The sequence below is a fragment of the Strix aluco genome, chromosome 12 (genome assembly GCF_031877795.1).
Source record: "Strix aluco isolate bStrAlu1 chromosome 12, bStrAlu1.hap1, whole genome shotgun sequence".
NCBI classification, from domain to species: domain Eukaryota; kingdom Metazoa; phylum Chordata; class Aves; order Strigiformes; family Strigidae; genus Strix; species Strix aluco.
This window is the reverse complement of record NC_133942.1, coordinates 20,652,696-20,673,726: the sequence shown is the minus strand read 5'-3', so window position 1 is coordinate 20,673,726 and position 21,031 is coordinate 20,652,696. Positions and strand designations below refer to the sequence as shown.

The following is a 21,031-nucleotide window of genomic DNA, read 5'->3' as shown; positions in this document are numbered from 1 at the left end:
GGAGCGAATAAAAATTGCCGCAGACTATGAGTTAATTCTAAAATCAACTGTGCTCTAATGAAACACTCTACTACACAGATACCAATTCACACACCTCAACGTTATCAGCAGAAGAGGGCTGTTAATTAATATTTTTCCTGAACTTCTTTTAAAAGTTGGGATCTCAAACTATCATTCCTCTCCCGTTCCCTATGACAGCCGTTATACGAGACAGATAAAAGGGGAACTTCCTGTCCACGAGCACACAGCAGAGGAGGAGATTTCAGAGACAATGATCAATACCTAATCTTCTGATTTTTGGCAAGGATCATATAATTCAGGGTTATTTCCTACTTGATGATTCCCAACAGCATATCTTACTCATTTACACAAAGACAGGAATTAACAACAGCTCATGACATTTTTATTTTAATGAAATTTAAAAAGGCAGTTATTAGTTATACATACACACAACTGATTCTGTACTTGTTAGTCATAAATATAGAACATTCAGAAGTACAAAATACACTTTATCCACAGCACAATTTCACATCAATATGAAGAGTTTAAACAGATACATAACCAAGTGCCTAACAATGACAGAAGCCCATTTTTGGAGTTGTTTTATTTTTTTTTTTAATTTTTTTTTTTAAAGACCATTAATCTACACAAAGTAATCAGTGCCCACAGTCATCAGTTCCATGAAATGCACTCTGGTTTAGAGTAGGAAAAGACTGACCTTTTAAAGACAATTAGATGCCATCGCCTTTTCTTTGCTCCATTAATAGAAACAAAACCAAGCCCACATTCTCCTCACAGCTAACAACTGTGAAAAATGGGACTCTGGCAAAAATCACCTGAAGCCAAACTTGAGCACTGCCAGGAAAAGTGAAAATATCTGAACTAGAAATTAGTCCACTCAATACCTTGCAAACAATGAGCAACAGCAGTATGACACTGATAAGGCATTAATGACAAAATGGCTGTATTATTCTCGAAAAAAGAGTACACCTATGTATAAAAATATATGTCGTAGCAATTGGGTAGATCCAACACTATTTAACACTGTGCCAAAAGTAATTAAGAGTTAAAAAGGCAGTACTGCAAGAAGTATTTACAGTTTCATACTGTACTTCAAAATAAAAAAAAAAGGCAACAAAGCTACAAATGGAACTATCTGGTTAAAAGCATCACCGTAGGTACTGCCAGTAGCACTTGTAACAAGCAATGTGATGGAGTCCCTCTTGTTAAACAGAATTGCTTGTCTGAATAAATGAATGTAAATATTTTAGTATCTAAAAATCTTCTCAGTCTACATGCCCGTTCATTGAAATAACTCACCCAGATCATTACTATTTGCAGTTTCTTCCTCCATCAGTTTAAAACCCAAAAGATTCAGTTTCAAGAAACACTGTGTTTGCAACACAGTTTGATCAGAAATCACAGCTTTATTTCCAGCTTAAAAACCACAAAAGAAACGAGAAATCCACCACCTGTGAAATTCCGGAAACCGGCAGCCAAAGTGCCAGCAAAGCTACACCAACAGCACGTAATAAAAACGTTAGCATTCCAAATGCACTTTATAACTTCAGCTATAGGATAAGTAAGTTGCTTTAGTAACCAAACACATGACAAAAAGATACAGCACAGCCAACGCTACACAGCTTTTTCGGCCACAAGACCTGGGACAAGGCTGTTTCAGAGGAGCAAGCCACTGACACGACGGCAGCACACGGCGAGGGCAGCGCGGGATGCCCAGCAGCGGTAGCAAATGCTGAACTTGCTCGTTTGCTCGGTCAGAAGCACAAAGTTGCCAAACTTTAAACTTATTAAGCGCTCCCTCCTCGCTGGCTCGGGAACGGCAACCCAACGCCTCCCACTTGGGCGTGGGAAAGCGCTGCAGAGATGGGATGGCCGGGAATGGGAGGGAGGTAAGGAGGGGTGGAAAAGCCAAGAAGAAAACACTGGCTCGGGATGGCAGAACAGAAACGGGGAACGATAATGGCTCACAGGGAAAACCCAAACCTGGCACTATCCAGACTGCCCCATAACAGAGTAGCCATCCCCTTTCCCAGCCAGAAAGGCAGGAGTGGTCTACAAGGGGAGAAGCAGTCCATGCTCTGATGCCTCAGGCATACTGGCTTCAAAAAAATAATACTGTATTTAAAAAACCATAACAAAAAAAGAGAGATGTGCTTGAAATTCTGCTAACAGTGCAATTCTAACTGCACAACCAAATTCTGTACACAAGAAACCTTCTACAGTAGTATAAAAATCATGACACGCTGAGGAAGTTATCATCACTGATGTTAGGAGAAAGAAAATTACTTTAAAAAACTTATTTTTAGATTGAATTCAGGAACAAAAGTAAATTATAAATATACTTCGAGCACTTTGTTGGGTAAAATAAAACAGAGGAACAGCATTTTTTCAATTCATTTTTCAGTTTACACAGAAATGTTTTTTAAAAGTTTTAGAAGAACTGACATTTATCATGTCAAGTGTCTTCTGTGCAGAGATATAAACTACTTACCTACTGCTCTCTCCCTCGTGATTAGCCCCTTTTAAAAGCATGCCCTGCTGTACAGACAGACCACCTCGCTCAGCTGGCACAGCATCTAGGCACCTTTTACAGATATCAATGAATTTCTAGAGCTTTGCCTATCTAATTCAATGAGCAGTCATTCATCCAAGCAACGTGAGCAGAAAGGGAGAAGGCTCCAAGATAATAAACATCCATGTATTTAAAAGAATACTGTGTAAGTGCATGGCTTGCTTACCTAAGAAGGTATTTTCCCAATCTCTGGGAGAGAAGAGATATGAGGTTTTTTGTTTGTTCTCAGCGTGATTTTGGTGAGGCAAGTAGATCAGGAGATCTGAGGCCTCTCCAGTACTGCATCTAGACATATAAAAAAATTTCCTAAAAAAAGAGTCCCTAGCCCCACTTGCATATAGGGTAAGAGATTGGTCCCAGATTTAGTGAGAGAAACAGTAGGAAGGACTCTTTATGGTTACTGAAAACTACATGCTGTTCTCAGAGAAGGCTGGGAAAGCAAATTCAGATGGGACACCACTATATGGCTAACTGCTAAAGCCGTGTCCCTGGGTCATGTTCGCTGCAGCCCAGCCGTCAGCATGAAACCTGTGTGGTCAGAGCAGGCTGCAGGACAGGGGCCTGCCTGCTTTTCAAGATATTATCCTGACAAGATGGACTACAGTGATGTGCACAGTGCCTCCTGCTACAGGCACCCCAGAATTCAAGAGGAGCTATGAGAAGGCAGACCTTAGTGCTGCGAGGTCTAGGAGTTGCTGTGGACATTGAGATCTTCTAGATGGGGGCTATGCCGTCCGTGATGGCCCTTGAATACGCAAAGGCTGAGGGAAGCTGCCCCCTTCCTCCTCTGCAAAGGCTGGCTATCACCGTCCAACCTCAAAGGTTATGAACAACCTGCACGTGGGAACTCTGGGTTCCTTGTCCTCCATGAGCACTTCCTTCTCCGCCCATCCCAGAAGAAACGATCTGGATAAAAATACTAACCTTACAACCCAACCTCTGTAACTTGTCATGCATCTGAAATACTGAATAAAAAACTATCTACCACATTTCTGATGAAGACATAGTAGGTGACTCACCCAAGAGGAAGGTGATAAACATACCCCTGCAGAAAAGCATATAGCATTCAGAATATCCAAGAGTCCTCAAAGTACTTGGTAAGCTGAAAATCCCATATGTAACAGAATAGGGTTAACAGGGTTTAACAGAAGTGATTGCTTGGGAATCCAAGCAAAAATTCAAGTTATCACTGTGTGGACAATAGTCCAATTGATATCTATTACCAACTCACTCTAAAAAAATTATACACTACAAAACCATCTCACTGCTTGCAGCAAATGAGCTTGAATGATTTAATAGGCCACCACCTTGCACTGTTAAAATGTGAGGTTTCACAGTATAAAAAAGTACTTCACAGAAAGGAAATGCAGCTAATATAGAAAATGCAATCTTGATGTGTTTACAGTCATTTTTTATGAGGCAATATTTTTGGGAGAGCAAGAACAATAGAAATTAAAGCAGCCGGTGAGAAATGTATAGAGTTATAGGCCTCAATTCAGTGCAAAAACAGACTAATAGCTTATGTAAGTAAATGTTTGTTCTGAACAGAGAACCACCTGAATTAAAAGTAAGAACACCTCTGTGAAGTGATGGAGACTCCCAGGATATCTAAATCCTCCACATATATCATCAACCTTTTCAGTACACTCCAGAATGGACCCTTTGTAAAGGCAAAAGAAACCAGTACAGGTAATCACTTCATACAGCACAAGATATACATAAAGTACCAAAATGTACACACATTCAAGTTTAAGTTAGAAAAGGCGGAGCTGAATCTTCTGGTGAGAGAGGCCTACACTATGTTGCTTAATCTCACATTTAAAGTGACCTAAAAACTACAAGAATCAAAGAAAACAGAATATTGTGTCTGCTTCCAGAAACTTAAGCTTAAAGCAAGGCATCAAAATTGAGCGGTAGGCACTGTAACAAGACATTACCTTACCTTTTCTCTGTTAGTCTTTGTTACTTCGTTATCTATTTAAAAATTACCATTCAAAGGAAATATTAGGTATCATTCACATTCAAATGTTTAAGACTCAGAGATTTTTTTTTAAATCAAGCAAAGTTTTTCATCTCTGAGGTAGATGACAATAAAATAAAAAAAAAAATAAAAATGGAGCTGTCAATGAACACTAACAAGTGCTGGAGCTCCTCTGTTGGCACTGGCACACCCCAAGAAGGAGAGAGCAAGCCCTACACCACTATCTGAAACATGAGAAATGTGTCTTCTGGTTTAGTAGCTTCTACAGAAATGCAACACAGAAAAAGCAGAGCCAAAATTACACTGAAATGGCCTTGGAGAAGAACTTCCATTTCTGCTTCACAAGCTACTCAGAAAATGGTGGAAACATGCCCAGGTCAGCAAAATCTTCAATGTTGTAATTGCCAGTACCCTGCGTTGGATCCCCCGGCATTGGCAGCATGTCCTGCATGATAAGGAAAAAAATCAAAGCGAAGTGTCACTTGCTAACACTTTATCTAGACACAAACTGTTTCCTGTTCATCTTTTCAGTGTAAAACCAGAAAAGGCCAAAGGTTACATAAATACGGTGAAGACCAGACCTGTGCGGGGGGGCTGGGCTAAGGTTTACGTACTATTTATGTTTTGCTGGAGCGTTTCTGAACGGGAGGTGGGACTTCAGCAGGGCAGAAGTTTTGGATTGCTCCTCTGAATAAGGCACATTTGAGCTGCCCCGTACTCCTCCCAGGCTGAAACTGCTCCCCTTGGAATGAGTAGTTACACGTGGAGAGAAGCAAACTCTCTGGTTTCACTATATGGGAAGTATTTAACATCTCATACTTGCACCCTACAGAAAGGAGCTCTTGCTCTATCAGCATGAGTTTGGGGAGGGTCTCACCTCCTCACCAGCGCTCTGTAAGGGAACATATTACTGCTCTTTGTCTTCTGAGGACACCAAAGACTGGACATCCACCCCAGCTAACAAGATGCCCAAGCAGCCTTCATACATGTACAAAGGCAGAGGAAATAGCAGGAACTTCTCAGGAGAAATGGGATTTCATGGTAATTGCTCCCACGTGTCTTGAGCCAAGTGAGGTCCCTGCAGGAGGTTTCAGAAAATACTCAACCTTTCCTCTCAGCCAGAGACCAAAGCCACAGGGAAAAGATATCCCTTGCTGAGAAAACCAGAGTTTACGCTTGCTTTTCCTGTCAGTCCTTACAATAACAAGCTCTCGCTGCAAAGCGAAGTTTTGCCAGGGATGGCTCATTATCCTTACAATAAAGCAAAACCTAAAGAGCAAGTACGAAAGCTCACAGGATCTGCTCTGTGAAGGAATAACTGCCGAGAGCTGCTGTGTACTGAAAAGTTATCCCAAAATAAAGGCAGATTAAAATCCATCGAGGTCTCTGTAGCATCCCTGTTGATGGTGGTGAAAGAGGCTGTGAACACAACTGGCAGTTTCTCAGCTGCCAGGGTCAGCCTTCATTTTCTGACCAAAACTTGCACTTATTTTATGTTTTTCCACATTCCTCCCCAGCCAAGGGGAAGCTGTAGCTGCCCCCGCCTGTTTAAATTTCCATCTCTTTGAAGGCATTTCTGCTGCTGCAGCCTCTGAGGCAAGGTCTCCTCAGGCAGAGACCTGGCAGGTCTCGAGTCTGCCTCCCTCCTTATGTCCAGCTAACCCAGGGCTGGCTTCAGGCACAAACAGTCCAAGCAACTTCGTGGCCTTTGAACTGAGCTCATCCAAGTTTCTCATCACATCCAGCTATTCTCCCAATTCCCTCCAAATGCACCATCACCTCCAAGAGCTCTGTGAGCCCAGCTCTCCCTTTCTCCCTTGGCCCTCCTTCCCACTAATTTCATAAGACATTTGCTGGGACACAGCACTGCCTGAGACACAAGCAAGATGCTGGTTGGAGCCCCGTGTCTCTGGGGGCATCAAACCATGCTGCCATCAGCTCCACCTGAATATGCTTTCAGGTTAAAGTACATGCAAAGCGATTAAACTTTGCACACAGAGAGATATGCAACAGATTAATCTTGCCTGGGCCACAGGGTAAAAGCATGCAGACAGGTAGTTATTCCAGATGTAGTGATGTTATTTGTTCCTGTGTGAAGCAATGGTTTGTTCACACAGGAATATTTTCAGGCTAGTGTCTCTTCTGCAGTGTTCCTGCAAGCAACTGAGCACGAGCCCGGTCTTGCAGGTGAATTTACTTTCTAAGATAATGAGGTGCCTCACTCCTAAACCTTGCTTGGGGCTTGAGCTGTCTTTTCTGCATTTATCTGCATTGTTTTGCTGTAAACTGTCTTCTTGATCTAATTTAAAAACAAGTTATACAAGGACAGAGACTTTATTAGTTAACTTACGAAGTCCCACTCCATCTGTAGTGAAGGCTCAGAATGATACTTAGTATTACAAAATTAGGTAGTTGAAGAGGATTGATATCTGACTGGGTTTCACCTTCAAAAATTATTGGCCACTATCTTCTATCCAGTATCAGACTCCTTTCCTGCTTGAACTATCAGAGAGAATTACACTGATGTCTAATTGGATTTTACCGGGATTTTAGGGGCAGCACTGGGATAAGACTATTTGGGACTATTTCATGGCTTCTCTGGCAAAACACATAAGCCTGAAATATGGGGTGCAAAGAGAAGGGAAAACAGCACTTTAAATCAGCAAAGATGCTGTTCTTAGGCAGAAAACAAAACCATCTCAGCTGTAGCTAATGCCAGCTAACAGCAGTGCGAACCCATGGCAGCACACAGCAAGAGGTAATTGCTCCAAGCCCTGCTGGCACCCCGGCCACCGAGGGCCACGGTTCTTCAACTCAGCAGTGAGAAGCTGTCAGAGGGACTTTGGGCTCACTGAACTCTCCTCACCTGGAACACCTCGGTCTGACTGGGCTGCGGGTGCGAATGCTGGTCACCGCTTTGCTGGTTGTGATGTTGGCTCTGCCACTGGGACCAGACTTCGGAAGGTCTCCCCTGGAACTGGCCGCTGCTCTGGCCACCTTCAGCTGGCCGGGGGGAGAAAGGGCAGAAGTCAGAAAGCAGCTCCTTCAAAATGCCTGCCTGCTTTTTGAGGCTTCATCCATCAATGCCCGTGTTTGCAAATGAGTCTTAGAAAAAAAGACCCCAAGTGACACCCTGCCCCTGCAGGGTGGAAGCCGAAGGGAGTTTCAACCCTGATTGCAGCGTGGGGGGCCAACCTGAGAGCAAAGCTCAGTGCCACGGCTGCACAGACATGGCAGGTGAACTGCTTACAGCAAAACGCACAGTGACACCACGAACCAGGCACTGGAAGACAATTTTAAGTGTTCCCCCACAGCTTTTTAATCACTAATAGGGAATATTTGCCGTTTTACTTACAAATGAAACTGAATCATCTGAATGCCCTTTCCCTTTAAAAGACTAATTCTTGCAGAGCAGTCGGTGCAGTTACCTACTCATCTAAGAAGCATGCAAGCAGATGTAAGATTTTGTAAGCAGATGTAAAAGCAGTAAGATCAACAGACAACAGTCTTGCTGTATTAAATGTCAGCTGGACTGACTTGTCCTCCAATATTACAGCTGCAAAATGATTTATTGAACATGCAGCTTATAGCAAATTATTATCCCGTTTGTATGGTGATGGTTTCTTAAAAGTCTGAGGCCATGTAAATTTCAGAGAGCAACATGAACAGTGTTATGGTAAATACACTTAAAATGATGATTTCAGAGAGATGGATTTCTTCTAAATAGTCTTATCAGAAAAAAACATGATGACACACATTAATTTGGTCACCTACTATATATACAATTTTCATGAGTACAGTCACAGGTCACACTTAAGCTGGACTCATTTTACTCTGTATTTCTACAGACTGACCCCAAATTTATAAAATTTTTGGATAATTTTCCTTCAATTATTTACAATGTCTCCTAAGAATGAGCATTTTAGAAAGCTTGCCACCAAGCTTATCCTTTTCCTCCAAACCTTTTTTCCTTTCCCCCCCTTTTTTCTATATAACTACTCCTATATTCCTATTTTCACCTCACTGCAGAGGTGTATAAGCTGAGTAGATCTGGTTCTCCCTGATTATCAGTGCCCTCTGCCAAGGGTGCCAAGTTTCCTGTGCCAAACTTCCACGTGAGTTATGTCAGGTCTCTGATAACCAGACTTGATCATGTCAAATCAGTCACTACTCATAGTCATGGCTTCAGAAAATAGAGAAACACGTGCTTAATGCAATCCTTTTGGCTACCAGCTAAACCATGCAAAACAGATAAAGTGAACATTTTACAGGAAAGTAAACAGGCTGTAGTGACGTATTTCTATCACATCTGAAGTAGATAATTACAGCTCTTCCCTTACTGACATTACCACAACCAATAATTCAGCTGACTCAGAAACCCTGCAGCCATTTTATGGGCCAAAACAAAATTCATCTAAGTTACCCTTTAAAAGAAAGCTGCAAGTTTGTGTTGGGTTTTTTTGGGGGGTTTTTTGTTGTTTTTTTTTTTTTTTCCTCCAGAACAATACACTGAAATTAACTCAGTGAGGCAAACGATGCTTCTTTTCAGCAAAATGGTACTGCCAGCCGGAGGTTAAAGACATTTGTCTCTGTGAAGGCTGTGTTATTAATAGTATCCAAACTGATGTAGGTCAGGAAATGTTTCTCATTAGGTGAAAGGGTTCTTGCCAAGTAGCTTAGGTCTGAAATGCAAGGCTGTCTCATAAACAAATGTACAAAGCCTGGTGGAAATGGAGGCATGAATAAGCTCTGTGGGAAGAGCACTGTTTCAATGCACTTTTTCTAGGAAATGCAGCAAAGGTCTGCACTCAGGGAGGGTAATCTGCAACAGATCTGCACCAATTTTATTCTCAGGGGACAAGAGAAAAATGACACATATTATCACACTGCTACTTATGCTTTTTAGAATTGCGCATTATTATCAGCCAACAAAATTTTTCGTGGACTCCATGTGTGTTTCTCACTAATGGATCTGTAGTTTTTTTACTCTTAAATATTATTCTGCTGGTGGAGTGCAGAAAAGTTACCAAGGGGTCACCCATTGGGTCAAGGTCTGAAAGCCACTAAATTAGCATGTAATAGGAAAAGACAACCATTTCAAAACATGGCACCTTCTCCGATTAGGTTAGTAGCAGTGGGGGTGCTACTCCTGTCTCCAGCCAAACTCCCACAAACCATCTCTGGGCAAGAGGACACCACCATGCAGTCAGGGAAGTTGAAAAAATGAAAAGAATGTAAATTTGCACTATTTAGGCATTCTTCTGAGAAGTAAAAAGAAATCAAACCTGCTGACCACAATCTGGGAGGATGTGTACTAGTAATGTAAGCAACTTTTTAATCTTTCATGACACCATTTACTGAAAATAAAAGTTCTCTCACACCATAAAATGCCACAATATTCTGAAGTGTGTTGGATGTGGAGGAGATGCAGCATGGAGGGAACAGGTCATCTCTGTCCACTGTGCTCAACAGGAGAAAGCAAAACCCATTCACCACCTGGGCTTCCCCATCAACCCACCGAAAGAACTGCTTGGAGGATTTTTAATGAAGGTAATGTTGGAGAATTTAATTTTTATGTGCATTTTTGTGTTACGTCATTTAGAACTTACCAAACCCTGCACTTCTGTTTGCTAAGCTAGAGTAGGCATTCCCACTTGGAGAAGAGGTGGCTGGGCTGGAAAGGGGGCTGTATGACGACGGATCGGCTGGGTAGGTGTGACTTGTTCCAATCCCAAAGGGAGATGACTGTGCCTTGCCAGACTGAGATGGAATTTGCTGAGGAATAAGGGGTGAAGGAAGGAATGAGTTTTATTGTTGAGGAACAGCACAGAAGACTCACTTTTTAACAATGTAAAGCAAAGACTAAATAAACTCTGCAGATGCGAACAGGTGCGTTATTACTGTCCCAGCCACATTTCATTTCTGTCAAAGCCAACTTGCTGCTGCATAAGGAACAGAACAGACTGTAAACCAACATTTACAGCGCTCCTGCTGATTAACTCACATGTACCCAATATCAGAGATATTTGAAAAAACAGGATTTCCTTCACCTCTATTACAAGGATTAATCTCATACTGAACAGGTATAAAGAATTCACATTTATCTGCCAGATGTTTTGATTTTGCAGCCCCACAGTAAGATCACGGTTATCTGAATGTCTTGCAGAATATAGGCAGTTCTCAGATGCCCAGAGTTTTCAGTGCTCGAGGGAAACTGGCCAAAGAAGTTTCAAAGCTAATGAGCTGCTTTCTCTCCCTGCCTAAGAAATACGGGCAGCAAAGTTATTCTGCCTTGTAAAAGGCCTGGGAGGGAGTGTGAATCACCAGCCCTGGGAGGAGGGAAGAAATAGTCTAATTTTGCTTTAACCAGGCAGCTGAGTTAATTCAAGAGTATTAAAAACCAACTTGCTGTCATTTTCATCTACATAATGGCTTCGTCATAGGATCTCCAAGAACATTACACAAATGATTAAACACTGCAGACTGCTTTGAGACATGTTCAACATATACACTGAGACTAAGGGAGGTGAAGCGTCTCATCCAAAGTCATGTGCTACAGCAACCTATAATGCTACAGATAGAATCTGCTTACAAACCACTGCCCACATCATGAACAAATCCAGCAGTTCCAAGAAAAACTCAGTGCCTGACTAGTTCCACAAATAGAAATTAAAGGTGATTACATCTCTGGATACTTCTAATGATGTGCACTGTTATTGGCAATCAATGCACTCAAGTGAAACTATTCTCTTGGGACAAATGGAGGGGAGCTGGGGGAGGAAAACAGATCCCAACAGGCATATAACATGATGAAGAAGCTATTAAGTCTTCAGATCTGTTCCAAGCTAAGAAATCGTACATTTCTAAAGGCTTCCACAATGACAGTGAGAGCATGATGTGTCACTTCTGCAAGGCTTAACTCGATTTTACTTTATTTATGATGGATGAATGAATTCCAATTTCCCTACACTCACATACAAACTCTGTTGACTTGAACAGAATTAGACAGTAAGAGGAATGAGTAATTTTTTGTAGTAAATTTTAGAATATTGCGTATCATTCAGGAAAAAAAAAAAGGAATTACAATTGAATTTCATTGCACAGGTGTGACAGAATAACCACAGCACGCTGAGGGCTGGAAAGAACCAGTGATTAATGTGGAAATCATTTAGTTACTGAAAAATTATTTAGTGTCCACCCCAACATGCCATTCTAGTCTACCGAACAATGGAAAGTCAGGAGTGAATAAGAGCAGCATTAATGATAGCTCAAAGACGATTATTTCATATTCTTTGTCTTTAACAGAGATTCAAATCAGTTTTTTTTCTTGTTGCACAGAACAAGAAGTAATTTCTGGGCTAACACTGTCGAACCAGGGCATCTCACAGTGTGACATGCTGCTTCCTCCAGCATGGGACAAAATGTGAGTAACAGAGAGGCAATGGGCTAAGTAGCCTCTGCTCTGAACTCATGCCTGGATTGGTGTGTGCCCTCTTCTGATAACTCTGCTAACTGTGGGTAACGTTGCTGGGTGCAAGGTCTTTGTCCAAGAAAGATTTAATGCATGGGCTTAATACTAAAGCATAACAGCTGTCCTCTTTTATTTCATTCAGTACACACATAAAAATAAGTGCAGGACCAAGACCATCCACTGGGATTTATGTCAGCGTAGCGACTGTCACTGTTATGAACACTACTACAAACTAAATGCAGTTCACATAGGGCAGCTGTCTGAAATTGTTATAACCTGCAAGGAACAGAACTGGGGGAACCGATTCCTCTCCAAACACAAATGATAATGACAAAGTGCATTTAATCACGTTATAAATAGGGTTTACTCCTATTTAGCACAGAGATTGCAAATCTTTAATGACCATGAAAATAAAACATTTTTAATCAATACCTGTCCTGGAAATGGTGGGCGATTTCCTGTCCAGGCAACCTGACTCTGATTTAGCTGGCGAGATATCTGTGTCAGATTCTGGCCTGTCGATGAAGACGACTGGATGTCGTTCACACCAGGCACATGTACCACAGATGAACTAAAGGAACAGAAACAGTGCCTCATTTGTAGGATACATTCTCGATGCACAAACAGTATTCCAGATACGGAAATTTTTATAATCACATTAAAATTAATTGTTCAATCTGTCTTAATAAAAAATGGCTTAAAACCATCACAAAACTATGAAACATATTGGCATGCTAAAATGCCAGTTCAAATAGACACAAAGGGCAAAATTATTTTGAATTAGACTTCTATAATCTCTTTGAAAAGGCTTGCAAGAAAAAAGAAAATCAGTCTAACACACGGTGCATAAACACGGCTCCATACTAGTTCAGTATCTAATGCATTAAAAGACCCAAGACCCAAGATATAAAAATGCTTTTGTGCATCAACTGAAACAGATTGTTCTTTTCTCTAATCCCTTCCCTATTGTCTATTTTCACAATCATTTTACAGAGTAAGAAGAGAGCAGATCGGGAAAAGAAGTAAACAAGGCTGAGCAGAGAGGATGCAGGACTGAATCCTCTAAGACTGACAAAATCCCTCCCAGAGTGGTAAGCAAAACGTGGCAGGCATTTCAGTATGGGAGTTGTTATTCTGTCTTTCTTAAGCTGCCTAAAAGCAAAGTGTGTGTTTAGAAATTCTTTGCAGAGTTTGTTTTCTATTTTTTTTTATTTTATTTTTACTACCACAGAGTCTCCAAAGAGAGAAATGTGGACAAGAAAGTCCATCTAAATCTGGCTGAACTCGGAAGCACACAGCAGCTGCTGAGGAGGGCTGGCCCTACTGCTGACACCCTCCCAGCTGGACTGGAAAGTCCCATTGTCTAAGGGGCTTGGACTGCATCTGGAATATATACTTTGAAACCAGGAGTCTGCAAAACAGTACCTAAAGGCTGCCCAGTCTCAGTAACTGAACGGACTAGCCTGGAGAGCATTCAAGGAGGACAGTTCAAGGGTGGAAATGCTGGAAGATGTGTCATTACTTGATGTAATAGAACATCAGTAGGAAAAAAGCTATAGTTAAACATCAGGAATTAACAAAGGAAACAAACAAAACACACGCCAAACCCCAAGATGGCAAGTCAACCATCCAGCAATATACAATATCCAATTAAAAGACATTTTAATTTACTGTCATATCCCCCCCAAGTTATTCTTGGTTTTAATTTGACAAAACATATGCACGGGGATTTTATTTCTCCCCACTGAGATTATCAGCAATTGTAACTTTAAGAACACATTGGTTTAAATAAAATTATTGTTTGCAGATGTTTTCTAATTCCTGGAACTGACAGCCTCTGAGTGGCTGTTCCTTCACTTTCACAACCTTGGATGGTCTAAAACAGGATAAAGAAACTCCAGTATGACAGTCCCAGAACAGTGATATGAAAGGCACTAAGGTAAATATAATCACTGTTACCACACTGTCAGTGACTGGAAATGAAAGCAAACTCTTAAACTTCAGATTAGCCAAATCTGTATTGCCAGCTGGCAGGCAACCACACGCACTTGGAATAACTCAAAAATGCCTCAGAAAATGCCAGACCACCACCTCATGTGTATGTGGAAGCTGCCTTAGAAAACTACTGATGCCCGCGTCCCAGCCCTCACCAGGGACTATGGATGAAGCATCCCTCTGTTTCATTTAATAAGGTGTCCACACCAACACCCTTCACAGCAGCCTGTAGAAGTACTAAGAGCTGTAAGTGCAAACCAAATCTTTGCACCTTCCCAGCTTGGTTCAATGTTCCTCAGATCTCTGAGCCTGCCCCATCACCTCTCAGATTTAATTCCTTTCATGATTTGTTGCTGCTTCTTAGCTTTTTTCCAATTACATCATCACAGCAACAAGTATTTACTTACCAGCCACTATTTTCAACACAGATATCCAAATCATCTCAGCTTGTAAACCTAGCCTAAGCGCTGAGACATTATGTAAGAGTGAAGTGTACACAAAGCAAAGTTCATTCATGTAAAGAGAGCCCTTGCATCTTAGATCGGTTTTGTTTCCACTAGATTGAAGGGGAACGGTCCCCCGCTATCAGACAAAAGCTGATAGGTTCAGGATCTGGACTACAGTACCTGAAAGTCTTTCCCGAATGTCCTGGCTGAAATGGGCTTCCCTGTGAGTAAAGCTGCTGGTTTCCTGCTGTGGATGCCGAGGCCATCATTTTTTTATCTGCTACAAAAGAAAAACAAATCACAGAAAGAGAAAAGTTTAGGGGATGAGAAAACGAAGGCAAAATTATTTAATGAGCATTGCAATGTATATCCGCAGCAGGAATTTTTCTTTCCTTCTTAAAGCTTTATGAAGAAGCCCTGTGGAACACATTAAGAATGACACAAAAGGGCTATATGACAATTCAGTATGAAACTAGAGGCACAGCTGGTTTGTGTCTCCTTCATACCCTCTTCCCAGGATGTACCTCGTTAATGCTATTGTTTGCATGGAACATAACACTGGTACATGCCCTCCAGCCACGCAGCCCAGACCTTCTCTGTGCCCGCTGGAAGCTGCTCCCGACCACGCAGGCAGGAGGGGGAACGGGAGACAGCGAGTGGCTCTGGCTGAGGCAGGCAGCGATGGGTGTACGAGTCCCAGCTACAGACTGGAAAGGGGAACAAAGGTTTTCTGGAAGAAAGATGGGAGAGTCTGCCTGTGGGAATGGAAGAATGTCCCACGAAACAAGCCTGGTCTGAAGAAAGGCTGATGCATGTGCAGCTCTGTGGCCTACCCAGGGATGGCCTCAGGTGAAGGTACATTTCTGGCTCCAGAAGCAGCCCTCCAGGGCTGCTGCTGTTATTGCAGCCTCTTTGCACTGAGGTAGCAGCTGAGGGCCCAGACCCCCCTGGATTAAACATCCCAAGGAATGGTGTCAAAGAGCCCCTGTCCTAACCAGCTGACAGCCTGCTTCCCTCCAGGACAGGCGGAGGGCAGTACGTGGTTCTCCCAGGCAGTCTGGTGGCACACCTGCAGATCTTGGGGTGACAACCTGCAAATGGGGGTGATCCTACAGCCCCTACCTGCATTTCAATCTCACAGGTGGCTGGAGGCACTTTGCTTCTGAGTGTCTGCAAGACTTGCTCACCTGAGCTGTGGCAAGGCAAAACACTGGTCTCTTATGGATTTTGCTGTCCTATATGTGGCTTGAGGGAGCCATGAAATAGGATGCAAACATCTCAGTGGGGCGTAAAACAGACTAGCATAGTGAATAACACACACATGGAGATGCCATTAACTTTTATAGTCTACTCTTAATGTGGCAACTGGAGATCAATCTCTAATCGAATGAAATGAGATTGGGTGAACAGTGCCATTTGGTCCCTTAATTTAATTTTCTGGCACTGGATTATTCCAAAGCCAAGGGAAACCTCACTACTACTGCTTTTCTTAAAATAATTTAAAGGTCTGCTCCACCACCATTTATTCACTTTCCTCATCTTCTCTTACTACCTCCAAGTGCAAAATACTGCAAAATTCACTGATGGCTTTGGCTGTTGCTGTGCACCTCTGACGAACCTAGAAATCAAGCCTGCCTCCTCATTTACCCCTTTGCTCTTTTCAGATTCCTACTCATTTCACAAGATGCTTTCCTGGACAAAAGGCCCACTCAACTCACAACTAACAGAAGTATTTTATAGTTTTCCCTAGCTTTTGGAGGCCTCATGAGTGTGGCTCACAAAAGGCCTCCAACACACACCAGCTATTCTCTGTTACCTAAGTTCTTACTTCTTACATTATGTTCCTAACAAGAATCTAAGCTTGCCTTCCCAAAGAACAAAGGTGCCTCAAATTACCTCACAGGACCCTCGGAGAAGGAGTGTGTATGCCACTGATGCAAGCTGCCATTGCTTTTCCTCTGTAATGTAGAAATTTGTAAAAATTCCTCACTTGCTATGTATTGCCCAGCAGAGACACTTCAGTCTGGGCTGCAAACCTATGCTGCCATATAAAAAAAGCAAGGAGAAATGGGGACAAGGTCTAGAGAAGGTGGTGCATATAGTAGGAAGAATTGAGAATGGGTTGAGATATCTCCGAGAAGAACAGATGATTTTTCCTTTTTTTTGCAGTAATGTCATTCTTGCATGAGATGTCCCATTTTCTAAGGCCACACTTTACAGGGATACCAAACTCTCAGGGTTAGAAGAGACTGAGACAAAATCTTGTGGGTGCTTTAGATATTTGAGAACAACTCACCAGCAAAACTGAGAGTGCCCTAAATGAACTGGAATTCCTCAAGTGGAGCAGAGTTGCCATGGCAGCTACCGGGGTCTGTGCTGCAGGATGAGGTCAAGACAAAGGGAACAGCTAAACTAATCACAAACAGCTAAATCAGCTTTAAAAATCTCTTTCCTGAGTTACACTAAATGCTCTTTAGCCTCTGAATCTGGACCACATCCCTCCCAGCTGTATTCCCACTCAGGACTTTACGCACTACTTCTCTGCTCTCACCTTTGGTACAGCACTGAAACCTCATTTAGTTTCGGTGTTTTCCCTGCATCCATGGACTTGTTTCTCTCTAAACCCCATCACTGTACTGGTCAATGATATGCCCTTCTCCCAGCAGGACCAGTGATTCTGCCTGTAGAACAAAGATCTCCAAGAACCGTATCATCCCCTGCTTCAAGGCACTTGCATGAATCGGTGAAGTCAGGCTTCCTCTCCCCACTTTTGATTTTCAGTTACATGTGGCCACTGCGTACAATTACGGCAACAATCTCCCTATGTCAAACCTGTATTTTTACAGAACGTAGCAGAGAATGAGACTGGGTATCAACATAATGCAAATGTCTTGCAGGCAGCATGCAGGTTTGTCAATATTGGTTTTGGACAGCATATCTCATCTCTAACTGTGAACCATCTCTTTTTATCATTCAGAGAAGACCTTGATCACAGCTCCCATGAGAAATTCAGACAGGGTGAATGTCCCAAAAAAAGCATAGCCTGTAAATTGATAAGAATGAAAAGAGAAATGGCATTTCCAAGAACATAACCTTCCAGCTACCTCACAGCTTGCTAGACTCTTAACCCCAACCTCTCCCCACAAACAGTTGAGAGCTGCCTGAAAAAGAGCCAATAAGGCAGCCAAAAAGCAAGATGTTCTTGCTTGGAAAAACATATTCTGGTGTTTAGGGTTGGAGTCTTGCTACCTTCTAATGGACCCCTTTTATGGCCTCAGCTGTTGACTTCACTGTTAGAGTAGACAGACAAGGGTGAACGGGAATAACAGAGAAGTCCTAGCAACAGGAGGACAGAATATCAAGTCTATCCTGCAGTTACAGTGCCTTCTCGATTTGAAAAGGCCAAGCCAGACATAAGAAACCAATGCAGTGAGGTCATCTCCCAACACCCCTGGAGTCAAACCCTGTGGGTTGTTTCCTTCATGCACTGCGTGACACTTGCACGTTGATTTATTTAAAACAAATGTAAAAACTTCTCTTTTTCAGTGAGGACAGTTAGGAACAATAAACAATTAATGAGTTCTTCCACGAGCAGTGGAATTAATGAGCCTGGTTTCCTACAGATATATTTCGGATGACCCCTTCAGCTGCCAGTCTTCTCAATGACTTCTGTCTGTTAGGGCAACGGGCAGCAGGTTGGGGCTAGTTTGAGTCAGCTATGTCTGTCCAGCTGACAAGTTGGCTGCTACCTCTTAGAACAGGGCTGGGAAATCCTTGGTGAGGGCACTCAGTAAGGACTCTGGCCTCTCAGTAGTTTTCACAAAATATAGAACAACATACTATTTCTGAGATTTCTATCACTCTTGTAAGAATTTGCCAACAAGTTCAAAAGTTGTGGGAAAAAGAGCATGGACTCACCGGCAGGTAACATCACTGGAGATGCCTCAACTGACCAGAAAATAAGTATATTATTACACTTCAAGGCAGCATATGCCTCTGAAAGCATTAATGCGAAACCTGATGATTTGATTAAAAAACACAGGCTTGGCTTAAGATTACATGGTAACTTTCTTTATCCATGTCTATTTAGAGAGATGAACTCACATCAGCTGTTTAAAAAAGGAAATATATACTTAGAAACAGAAAATTCTGCTCAGTATGCTTAGTATCTATGAACACTGCTTAAGGTGCCCCTGTGAAATGAAAAGAGGATCAAAAATAGATAGCTCTGGTGACACAAAAGCTGTCCTTCCCTCCTTGAATTTACTCCTCATCATCTTTAGGTGAAATAGTAACTAAAGGCAAATTCTAGGAAACGTCCTGAAGACTGACATTGTTTGGAAATTTCTCTGCCACACTGTAGTTTCTCTTCATTCTCTTGAAGCTGTGCTCCACATCATGTAACCAAGCTTAATATAGTACTGAAAATGAAGCATCAGAGACATTCACTTACAAGCAGTTATTCCAGCAAACATCTCAGCAAATCTAGGATCTCTCTCTTGGGAGAAGATAGCATCAGGCTTTTCCACCGACTTTCCACCCTCATGAACGTTAGCTGGTATACTTGGAACAGGCACCTGTTGAGATACACAGAGGAAGGCAATTCCCTCCATCATACTTAAGGAAAAGGAGTTCGGGGACAGTCACAGTATATTTTTAATTTTGCTGAAATTTGCCATTACTTTACATTTTAAAAGATCAGAGGCACAAAAATAAAACCTTGAGAAATTTCACCTGAGATAAGTCATAGGATGACAGTCCATCTCTTTGATGTACTTCAAGTTCTGCTTGCTGCTGCTGAAGTTGTCTGCAAAGGAGACAAAATGACTTTGTTACAAAAACCAATTAAAGGAACTGCCATGGTCTCCTATTTCATACTCTGAGTAAAACATCTCTCAGATGATTTTGTAAATCCTTTCTTGTGAGATTCATGTGCTTTTAAAGCTTTCTCACTGAGAAAGCTGGCACCACAGGAATGTAACAGGGCACATGAAGAGTTTTGCTGTAATAGCACAGAAATGTTAGGTGAGTAAGTAATGGAGGATGGAATACAACCTCCTTATAAAGGATTTAAGAATTCATTACTAGGACACCAAGAATGTCTTCCTCATGTTAACGATGAATATACCAGATCCCTTCACTGATCCTACTGAAGTAAATAGGAAGCCTCCAGTAACATTAATGCAGAGTTACGCCAGTCAATAAGTGATCAAAACTGTCTGAAGCCTGTCAGACCAAATGGAATAACCTGTTGAGCTAGAAAGAACTGCATATAAATCCTTCTTTGTAATAAAACCTCTTTAACATGCTTTGGTTCTACTCTCCTCAGGATCCAAGTCCAGATTCAATTTTTGAAAGCTTTTAAGGCAGTGAATATCCAGAAATAAATTGATCGTGCCACTATATAAAATCAAGACATTACATAAAATCAATTTGTATTTACAAATGCTACAGAAAACACAAGTCTCCTTTTCATGCTAATCAGAACTGAAAAAAATATCCATTGTTTAAATGAGATAAAAATCACTGGAAGTAATAGCCTTAATCCAATTATATGAATCAGGAAAAATTAAATGTGCAGCAGCAGACCTAATAAATGTTAGGGGCCATGTGCCAGAACGAAGAACTTTAGTGCTGAAAACTTTGTTGAAATGCACTTGATTTGTGTTTAGTGTCAGGCGCTGTTACTTAACTATGACAATTAGCCAATATCAACAGATAAAATAATTGGAATTCATGAGAATTAACTGACAGGTGATCTGTAGAGACAGCATGTAAGTGGTCATAAGTCAGACATATTCACATTTTACATGTGCAAATATCACCTATTATAAAAATATACAGATCTTTTATACAGTTGTAATATATCTAGCATAGTGATCTTATGAATCCACGTGTTCATTTGGTTTTTTTGAATTCTGGAAGGACACAAATTAAAAACTCCTATTTAAAAAAAAATCAGAGACAGTTATATTAATTGTTGCTATCCAAAATTTTTTAGTTACTGTAACAAAACAATTTCTACCCAAAAAGCCACTGTGCAGTAAATTTATCAGAAATAAAACCCAATCCTTTTGAAACGAAAGGCAGAAGTGCTACTGATGCATTAAGACCAGAATTTTACCAAGAAAATGCGAACTTCTGCTTTCCTGTTTGGACTTATACCACCCCCACGCTGGGTCATTAGGAACCTCACTTGTCTGAGCACAGGTTTGGTGATTGTTTGCAGACAGACAAACCCAGCTTTGTCCCAACGCCGAGCTGGGACGGCAGAGCACGAGAACCACATCATCTTGCCAGCACAACGCTGGGTTTGAGCTGTGCCCAGGCTGTAGCCCAATCAAGCAACAGCCCTGAACAGCATGGCCAGAGCATCAGCTTCACTTCACAACTTCGGGTTGAAAGCAGCTTGCAGCCGACAGGCCTGCTGATACACAGGCACAACAACTTGAGATTTCCCTGTAAAAAGGGAAGGCTCCACCATGGCCTTTGTCTGAAGAAGCATCACTGCCATGGAGAAGGCAGAGTCCTTTGCACTGGCATGG

General features: G+C 41.8%; 1 protein-coding gene across 5 annotated transcripts in view; it reads right to left on the bottom strand.

The window, feature by feature from the left end:
• Window positions 1-381: 381 nt before the first annotated feature.
• Window positions 382-21,031, bottom strand: part of ARNT2 (aryl hydrocarbon receptor nuclear translocator 2) — a 104,880-nt gene continuing 84,230 nt past the window's right edge. For all 5 annotated transcript variants that reach the window (XM_074837365.1, XM_074837368.1, XM_074837367.1 and 2 more), the window contains 7 exons: window positions 19,221-19,293; window positions 18,940-19,063; window positions 14,667-14,766; window positions 12,478-12,616; window positions 10,184-10,349; window positions 7,441-7,577; window positions 382-5,019 (listed from right to left, as the gene is read on the bottom strand). In XM_074837365.1, the coding sequence (XP_074693466.1) occupies window positions 4,921-5,019; window positions 7,441-7,577; window positions 10,184-10,349; window positions 12,478-12,616; window positions 14,667-14,766; window positions 18,940-19,063; window positions 19,221-19,293 (838 nt within the window). In that variant the 3' untranslated portion in view covers window positions 382-4,920. The remainder of the gene's footprint in view (window positions 5,020-7,440; window positions 7,578-10,183; window positions 10,350-12,477; window positions 12,617-14,666; window positions 14,767-18,939; window positions 19,064-19,220; window positions 19,294-21,031) is intronic.